This window comes from Botryllus schlosseri, chromosome 6 (assembly GCF_051294905.1).
Source record: "Botryllus schlosseri isolate E-star chromosome 6, Bs_hap1, whole genome shotgun sequence".
NCBI classification, from domain to species: domain Eukaryota; kingdom Metazoa; phylum Chordata; class Ascidiacea; order Stolidobranchia; family Styelidae; genus Botryllus; species Botryllus schlosseri.
The window spans coordinates 30,634,192-30,644,545 of record NC_137241.1 but is presented as its reverse complement, the minus strand read 5'-3'; the positions used below and the strand labels follow the sequence as shown (position 1 = coordinate 30,644,545).

The 10,354-nt window shown below is 39.0% G+C and overlaps 1 protein-coding gene across 1 annotated transcript; it reads right to left on the bottom strand.

Annotated features, from left to right (window-relative positions):
* Positions 1-333: 333 nt before the first annotated feature.
* LOC145440681 (uncharacterized) lies at positions 334-7,777 on the bottom strand. Its single transcript, XM_080318408.1, has 4 exons — positions 7,415-7,777; positions 6,464-6,669; positions 4,795-5,249; positions 334-1,160 (listed from the first exon to the last, which is right to left on the bottom strand). The coding sequence occupies exons 1-4, from the start codon at positions 7,664-7,666 to the stop codon at positions 964-966; spliced, it is 1,110 nt and encodes a 369-aa protein (XP_080174534.1). The 5' UTR covers positions 7,667-7,777; the 3' UTR covers positions 334-963.
* Between the last annotated feature and the right edge of the window lie 2,577 nt (positions 7,778-10,354).

Below are 10,354 nucleotides of genomic sequence, written 5' to 3'. Positions count from 1 at the left end.
TTGGACTTGTAGCTTGCAAACCAACTGTTGCGTCATACGGATAACATTGCCATGCAGCTAATCCATCACATAGCTCGCGCCCTATTCATAAGACATGCTCAAACTACTTTGGCCATGGACATGGAAAATGAAGTTCTGAAGATTTGGAAGCAAGAAACCAGGCGTTCAGCACTTCTAGATGGCTTGTAGAAGAAAACGGTGCTGACTTCCGCTTCCTACGGATGTCCATCGTCAGTGGTTCTGGTGGACACTTGCACTAATATGAAAGCCTTCGGCGAAACCCAAATTTGAGTGACGAAAATCTACCACACGCCTAAATGCATGACCATAAAATACAGGTGCAGTCAATCGACTGCATTAACACGGTGTTGAACGAACAAAACCATTAAAACATGATTATCGAGAAAAAACAAGAATAATATATTATTTACTGCATATTACTGCGACTTCTGTTGTCTACCAGATAGCAGTTCTGAAATGCGATGCTTCACCTTGGAAAGTGTTTCACGACAGTGATACAAATTGCAAATGAACTGATAAATAGTAAAGATAGAATCGTCATTTCAAAAGGTCAGGGTTTCGTATACCACTGCACACGACATGACACCACAACACGGTCACAATTCGACTACGCGTCTTCATCTCCAGAGACAGACGAAAAAAAAATTGTCAGCTTTTCCAAAATTAGATTTGAATTAGAATTACGGTACTCAATTTGTAGAAAAATTTCAAAGCAGAAAGAAATACAACAAAATCAAGTTCAGTTCATATCAAAACAGAATTCATAAGCATTATGACATGACAAATGTCTGTATCGCACGATACACTTTCATGAAATCCAGAAATAAAATGAGAACTCAAAAACATTTCACTACCAGCATTTTGCTATAATTAGACAAGGGGTTAAGAACCATTTTCTTGAGGGAATCTTTTTTAAGTCATAAAAGGGTCTTAAAGTCAAAATTATATCGTAACAGACTCAAGGCAGTGAAAAACGCATCCTGTCGGTACGATCACATGCCATTTATCGTTCGCTATATCATATTTCTCCATTTTATCGCTAGTGTCGTCTCTGGTAACGACATAAATCCATCCGTCCACGTAATGAGCTTTAGCGTTGTAGTGACCTGCATTCATATCTGACAAAGTAGTCCATTGCCCTGACAGTAAAGATGAACGGTGTCAGAATTTCGGAATCAAACAGGAATCCCGGAAAGTTTTTCCAAAACAGGATTGGATCAGGACAGGATTCTAAATTTCTAGTGCACAGAAGTGACTTTGTGTTTGTTTACTTGATGCCTTGAATTAACTAGAACTCGACTAGTTTCTGCATTGCACCATAATATAAAAGAATATTTAATAGCAAAGTTTTATGCATAACCGAAGGAAGAATTGGACAAAAATAGTGGCAACCAACGGTGCTCAAATTAGTCGTCGTTGGTGATCAAGTAGAAGTAGAAGTAACATAAATTGCTACCCAAGTAGTACAAATAGTGATTTACAACCAAGTAAATAAATGAGCATTCTAGGCCTAGTTTCGACTTGAAAAGTGAAAACTTTCGAGTAAAAATCATAAGTAGAGAAAATAGGCAAATGCTTCCAATACAAAATTCAAATTGTAAAAGCATGATTGTAACCAAGTCACAAGTCAATCTCACTTTTATAGCTTTGACCAGAGGTGGTCAGTAACGAAGTACTTCTACTTTTTCGAAGTACTCAAGTAGTTTTCCTCCACTTCTGGTACTTACACAAGTAGATCCGATTTACGCTACTTCTACTTCACAATATTTTGTGATCTACTTACTTACTTTTCGCTATTTTCAGTTTGTCAAGTAGAAGTAGTTCAATCTCCCAATCAGAAAGATAGCCTGAGAAATTTCGGGGCTGTTCGCATGGAGTATCAACATTTAATTTTCATAAAAGTTGAGTAAAGCCAAGAATTCTCGTCGCACTTCGCGCACAGTGAATACGGAGTGACCAGTATGATTTCACAAAAGTATCAGTGAATATAATTTAGGTAGCGGGTTGGCGTGCTTCCGTTTACACCATATTGTTGCCCTTCGCCCATACAGAGGTGATCAAAGTGGTCAAGAAAGCTACTCAAGTAGAAGTAGCGTCGCAGAAATCTACTCAAGTACGAGTAGAAGTACTTTTTCCATAAGTCACCTAAAACTACCTGAAGTAAGTAAGTAGTTTTGAAAACAGTCTTAATTCGTTCGCATGGACTGTCAAAAGCGGCAAATTGAGCTATGCGGAAGTTGCAGAGAGCTTGATTCGTATTGGTGCATCCCAGAAGGTATCAATTTTCGACAGAATAAGCATTCTTTCGCATCATAAGATGCAAATGGTAGTATTGGTATGGAAATGCGATACTAACCCTTTGTTTACTCAAACACCCCGTTTTAGAGAATATTATGGCATTGCACCCTATCCCATATTATATGGCCAAAATTTAGGCGAAGAGCAATACGGAGAAGTTGTATCGGATACGGTTTCAACAATTTGCGCGATTGGTATACGTTAATAACAAATATTGTGGATCGTAAAATCTATATCTAGTGTAGCTTTATTTTCGGAAAATAGAGGCAATTTGCTTTTATGCTTCAAGATGTATGTTCTGCAGACAAAAGAATTGAAAGTAATTAGAACTCAAAGTATGAAGTTGAAATTGAAGTACAAATACCACTTCTAATAAGCGGAAAATATATTTCATATATTTTGTCCATAAAGCATCAAAGGTGATCTGCTAAAACAGGTGTAACGTTCCAAAAAAAAAACGATATTCCAGATTTGCAGGACATATGCGTTATGGGCTGCTAGATAACGATAGGATAGGTAAATGCTAGATTGCGAAACGCTAGTTTCAAACGTTATGGTGGGCCATATATTTACAGTGACAAAATATTTGATATGGGCGACAATGCGGTGTGAGCGGAACCATAAGCAATCTGTTACCTAAATTATATTGACTGATACTTTCGTGAAAACATATATATGTCACTCCATAACTATTGTGCGCGAAGCGCAAAAAATTTCTGGGCTCTACTTGACTTTTATAAACATTCAATGTTGGTACTCCGTGAAAACAGCCCCGAAATTCCTCAGGCTATCTTTTGTATTGGGGGATTGAACTACTTCTACTTGACAAACTGAAAATAGCAAAAAGTAAGTAGATCACAAAATATTTCGAAGTAGAAGTAGAGAAAATCGGATCTACTTGAGTAAGTACCAGAAGTAGAGGAAAACTACTTGAGTACTTCCAAAAAGTAGAATTACTTCGTTACTTACCACCTCTGCGCCCATATGAAATAAGTCATCACAGTATATATGACTCATCATTACGTTTGAAACTGATGTTGCGCTATCTAGCATTTACTTGTCATATCGTAATCTAGCATGTCCATGGCGTGTCCTAAAACTAAAAAAAAGTCAGTGTCCACTTTTCCAGATTAGGACACGTCATGGACATGCTAGATTACGTGGACAAAGTGGACACTGACTTTTTTTTAGTTTTAGAGCTGTTTTAGCATACCACCTTTGAAACCTTCTGTACTAAAGGCATGATATACTTGTTCCACTTTTAGAAGTAGTATTTATGTTTCACTTTTAATTCCCAGTATCATGTACTTTGAGTTATAATTAATATCAGTTTTTTTGTCTGGATAACATACATGTTAAAGTATAAAAGTGTAGTAATGCCTTTAATTTCCGGAAATAAAGCTACACAATATGGTATTTTTACGGTCCAACATATTTTTTATTAACGTTTACCAATCGCGCAAAGTGTTTACACTGTATCCTATATAACTTCTACGTATTGCTCTTTGAATAAACTACGGGCCTTATAATATGGGGGATGGCGCCGTACCATGCTATTTTCTAAAACATGCTGTTCGAGAAAACAGAGAATTAGTATCGCATTTCCATATCAATACTGTCATGATGGGAATGAATGCTTATGTTATCGAAAATTGGATTATGCATCAATATGAATCAAGCTCGTCACCATTCGCATATCTCAATTTTGCACCTTTTAACAATCCATGTGAACGAATTAGGATCGTTTTCACAACTACTTACTTACTTGAGTACTTTTAAAGTCAGTCAATTCTACTTCAAGTAGTTTTAGGTTGCTTATGGAATAAGTACTTCTACTCGTACTTGAGTAGATTTTTTCGTCACTACTTCTACTTCTACTTGAGTAGCTTTCTTGACTACTTTGACCACCTCTGGCTGTGACTCGAGTCAAGTGGAGTCATTTTCAATTCACCACCGAGTCAGCGAGCAGAGGTTCGAGTCCGAGTCATGGTATTACGTTGACTGCTCAGTTTCAAGTTAAAGTTTTGTTAAATCCACTTTTTATAACTCTGTTTGGTGACATCGAATGATTCGCATTTATAATATACTATTTTACTCACTTTTAGCAGTTTCTGGTCGCATTTTCCAGTACCAGTACCAATAGACAAATAACAACAGGTTGACTGTCTTGGCCGTCTGAGTCTCGAGTCATATGACTTGGATTGAGTCGTGCGCAATGACTCGAGTCCAAGTCGAGTCAATATACAGATTGACTCGAGTCGAGTCAATGTACAGATTGACTCGAGTCGAGTCATTTCTGTATTTTGAGAAAATGACTCGAGTCATTAGAAAATCGTGACACTAGTCGAGTCATGACAACCCTGTGTAAAAGCGAGTAGTTTGGGATAAAAAAAACTGAAGTACAAGTGGAAGTGTTTCAAAATGTGTTCACTTGAGTAAGTAGAACAAGCGGCAAAATATACTTGAGTACTCTACCTGATAGTACGTGGTAACTTTCCACTTCTTCCAAATCTACACTCTCGTCACAACCACCGATAACGAAGATTTGTTCATTAACTGCGACAGCACAACAATAATGTTTACAACGTCTCAGCGGTTCCAGCTCTTTCCATTGCGACAAAGACGGGGTGTATGACGCAAAGGCGTCAGTCTCTTTATCTCCGTCCCAACCCCCGATACAATATATCGATTGACCCAACGTCACCAACCCCACATCGTTCACAGCTATCTGTCTGTCTTTCTCTTGCGACCACTTTTTCTCTACCGTGGGATCAATTCGTTCGACTACATTTGATGGCGGGTGGTCAGCAGCTACACCGAACACAAACAGTGACCCGGCAAAACGGATAGATGGCGGGTACCACCCGTGTTTGAAGTTCATGTCCGGCATTCGTTCCCATTGCGCGTTTTCGATGCGGTAGTGCAACCGTCTGAGAGAGAGACAGAATTTTTGTCAGCAACCGTGCAAATCGATAACTTACATACAGTACAAACTACCAATCAGGGTTGGAAAACTATAAAATTTTCAGCTTTTCAAAATTAGATTATAGCTACACAGTTTTTTCCAAATTAGATTAAAATTCCTCAAACTCCAAAAACTTGACCTGAATCAAGTTCCGTTTGTATCAAATCAGAATTGATTGTCATAAGCACGAGAATGGCAAATGCCGCTCTCCTGTAGCATTTTCAGGAAAATCTGAAATAAAATTGAAATGACAGCACAGAAACATTTCACAAATTCGACTAGAATTAGATTACTGGCATTTCGCTCTAATCAGTCAATTACACTTCTAGGAAAATTCTAGTTGTCCAAGATTGCTACCAATCTAGTTAGAAGACGGTCCACTACATACTGGTTTTTGAGTAATTCTAGTTCTAGATGCTGATTCTAATTCTAATTCCAGAAGCAAGTTTTGGAAAGGAAGTGGTTCTAGTAGCTAGTGAATCTATTTTTTACTTGAGTACTTTTCAGATATAATTCTACTTGAATTAGTTTTGATGTCTTTGAATTGCTACTTCTAGTTATACTTGTGAGTTTTGGAAAGTTGAGTAGTTGTAATAGTTGAAAATAAAATTGGATGAAATGCGATATACAGATAAGCAAGGTATAGACGGGATGCTGGATACAGCACAACAGGGTCAACGAAGCTTAGCCACCCAGGATCATCTTACTACAGAAGACGACATATTTCGCGTCGTCGCGCGAGGCTGGTCAGTTCACACATTCATTTGGGTGCCTTTGAGTCGACTTTTATCAAAATTCGCCAACTTAGTTTGTGTCAACGGAAGGAGTTTGTGAACCATCTAAACATGGCACATTGACCTTAATGATCCCTTTGCCTCGATTATTCAAAATTCCATGCCGGTGACGTTAGATTTCGTGATATGATTGTTGATATACAATGCACCTTATAATTCTCCACTAGTTGCTGACAAGTGTCAGCTGAAAATATTTCGGTTTATTCTATGTGAATATATTATTCAATTGTGGTTTAACTAATGAAATACAAATAAAAATACATAGGAAAAACGACAACACACAGCATCATGGAAAAAGTAGAAAGTAAATGAGTACAACGTGATTTCAAATGAAATTTAGCAGTATCTTGAGAGCAGAGAGTCAAAACATTGTTTATGAACTCACAAGCAGGTCTGGTCGGAACAGAGAACGTAGATGTGTCGACCCAACGCCACGGCTGTGAAGAACCGACAGTCTAGCTTTGCGTGGTCTAACTCTGGGGCATCGTTGCTTGTCGGATCGTATGGCCGCAAGCGCTTCGACTCTTCATCAAATAAAATCAATCGACCGTCACTTTGTGTTTTGCTATTTCCGGGGTTTTCTGACATCGTCTGGCATTAAACCACAAAAACTTGCTTCAAAACTGGATTTGATGTTGCTCGTGTCAAAATTCGGGGTCTAGTGCAGTGGTTCTCAACAGACGCACAACTTTGTTGTCTACAAAAATATCTCGACCAGGGTGGGGGGGTGGCAATTATGAACATGTACCAGTCAATAAACGATTTTCTGAGGTATGCAATCGATTTGAGAAATCGAAGGTAGCTAATCTTTGTTACGGTTCTGGCAAAACTGCCGAATACTTATGGATGTAGGGAAAAAATAGGTATACTATTCAATTGAATTCAATTTATTGTTAACAATATCATCATTTCAAAAAATCACAAGACTGCGATACAACGAAAGATAGGAAGGTGTCGAAACGACTTGAAGTAGTCCTCGAAATCGGACGCCCACCTGGCCCGGGCGATGTAAAAAGAAGGCATACACACTGAATGAAAAGTAAAAGAAGATAATATGAAAGGACAGGCGACAAAAAGAGATGATAGCCTATGTGTCAGAAGGCAAACTCTTTAATTATTTATTATAGGTCTACGCACCGCAAATACTATGATTTGAAATCTCAAATTTTGAACATCAATACATTCGTTTCTATACTGGTTCGAATTGAGTGTAATTTGTTGGTTAAAACTTGTTGCATTTCTGATAACCTACGCTCGAAAGTCATTTGCCGATAAATTAACCATCACAGAGGATGTAAATTTACAACGAAATATCTTTAAGTGGAGATCTACCAACCTGTAAACAGTAAATGTTCTGCCGATCACGACTGTTTTTGTCCACTGTTTGCAGAGCACTTTCAATCGTTGCGATGGACGCCGCCTGTTTGGTGACTGCAGCAGTCACGCGTGAAATAATCTGAAGTTTTGCACCGCAGAGTACCGTTGCAGTGCGATGATTCGGATCCAATCCTGTCCGATGCAATAGAAGGCAACAATAGACCATGGTTTGGGTCCTGGAACCCCCAAAACTCAGTCTCGAATGTTGCATTGTAACGGAGTTTGGTATTGTGACGCAACCATGCCGTCTGAGCAGCTCAGGAGCAAGTGCGCACGAGAGTGAGAGTGTGAATGCTCAATCGGTTGTTCAGCAATGGCCGATAGTCCGATACGTTTGCGGTTTGCGCTGCTTCTCACCGCTCCCAGACGGCATCGATGCGATCGTTGCGTCACGATACCCAATAAATCCGTTACAATCCAACATTCAAACTTCAACATCGGATCATCAGTGTGGCATTGCCAATAAAGCCCAGAGGTGGTCAGTAACGAAGTAGTTCTACTTTTTCAAAGTACTCAAGTAGTTTTCCTCTACTTCTGGTACTTACTCAAGTAGTCTTTTTTCGCTACTTCTACTTCGTAATATTTTGTGAACTACTTACTTACTTTTCGCTACTTTCAGTATGTCAAGTAAAAGTAGTTTAATCCCCCAATAAGAAAGATATCGTAAGGAATTTCGGAGCGGTTTTCACGTAGTACCGACATTTAATTTTCATAAAAAGTCATGTAATACCCAGAATTTTCGTTGTGCTTCGCGCACAGTAGATATGGTGTGACAAATATGTTTTAAAGAAAGTATCGCTGAATATAATTCAGATACCGGATTGTATGATTCCGTTCACACACATTGTCCTTGTACCAAATATTTCATCACAGTAACTATGGCCCCCATAACGTTTGGAACTATCGTTTCGTGGTCTAGCAATAACCTGTTATATCTAGCAGCCCATGACGTGTCCTATCTGGAAAAAAAGACTTTGACTTTTTTCACGTTAGACCGTTGAAACTTTCTAGAGAGAAGACATGAAATATATTTTCCGCTTTTTAAAATTGGTATTTGCATTTTTCTTTCAAATACATTAAGTATTATACGTTGAGTTCTATAATCATAGTTTCAGTTCTTTTGTCTGGAAAACATACATACATGTTGAAGTATAAAAGAATTGTAGTAATGACTTATATTTTCCAAAAAAAGCTACACTATATGGCATCTTTACGATCTGTCATATTTTTAATTAACGTATACTAATCGCGCAAAGTGTTAAAGCTGTATCCGACACAACTTCTCCGTATTGCTCTTCTACTGAACCAGGTGCGGCTTATAATATGGGGAGGGCGACATGCCATGATATTCTCTAAAACGGGGTATTCGAGTAAACAAAGGATTAGTATTGCATTCTGTTTCGGTTTCACCGTCAACTTCGCTAAATGTGAATTTTTCAAAAGTAGTATCGAGTACCTTGGTCATATAATCGACAAGGACGGCAAACGCCCGTCTAACAAATCCGTTGAAGCAATCAAACAGTTGCCTAAACCTCAGGATGTTCGCCAGCTACAGGCATTCCTGGGCAAAGTCAATTATTATCGCGCGTTTATTCCTTATTTCACGAATAAAGCCGCAGCCTTGTACCGTCTTCTTCAAAAAGACGCGAAATTCATTTGGAATTCGGACTGTGACGCAGCTTTTCGCATTCTCAAAAACGACGTAATCGACGCTACGCAGTCAGCTCATTATGATGTAAACAAGCATCTCATTTTTTCAACGGATGCTTCTCAATTTGGAATCGGCGCTGTCCTCTCAATCGAGCACAATGGCGAAGAGAGACCCATCGCGCACGCATCGAAAACGCTTTCCGATTCGCAAAAATCCTACTCTCAACTCGAGAAGGAAGCTCGTCAATCATTTACGGAGTCACTAAATTTCGTCAGTTCTTGTATGGTAGAAAATTTACGCTCGTAACGGACCACAAACCGCTTTTAGCTATATTCTCGCCGGACAAGAAAACTCCCGTGATTACAGCGCAACGCTTACAGCGATGGGCACTAACGCTCATGGCTTACCAATATGACATTCGCTATAAACCGACTAATCAGCACGGAAACGCCGACGGTTTATCTCGCCTACCAAAGGGTCCAGACTAAGGATGGCGTGAACGTGAGGTTCACGTTCGCGTTCTGTGTGTGAACCTCGGAAATTTTGAGGTTCGCGTTCACAACAGAACCTTGTTAGGTTCTGCACTGTGAACCTTTTTCACATATTACAATTTTCACTTCATTATAACATCATTGGTTCACATTTATTGCATTTCAACTGCGAACCACTCTATGCACGGCGCTGGCAGCATAAACAATCAACACTAAACGAGAATGCACCTTGACAATCTCAAAAATTTTACTTGCCTTGTTACAAAAGTTTGCTCGAAATATCCAGCTTTCCGTGTGTGAACTGTGAATACACTACATGTAGTCAGCGAATGATACTTATTCAACCAATTAGTGAGGTTGATATCGTTTTCTGATGAAAAAATCTAACAGGCGTACAGGTCAATCTTGACTTCATATGTTTACTGTATCATAATAAGCAAATCCGTGCAACTAGGGTGTTGGCTACTGCTAAATAACCTATTAATGGGGTAATATCGGTAGCAAGTATAGTGACCTGTTTTGCAGTCTCTGCTTAATACCCATGTATAGCAATACTCGGACGCCGAAGACATTGTCCGGTCTGGCCTGGACCGTTAAGGCATAATCTTATATTCCCTGGCAAGCCCTAATCGAAATTGTTGGCAAAGCGACGGAAGTTATTGATTTTATGGGATTATTATATCATTTGATTGCCTCAGTTGATACATTTAGCGACGTTCAAAACGTCAATGTACTTCAGCATTGTGGCATTATGTGG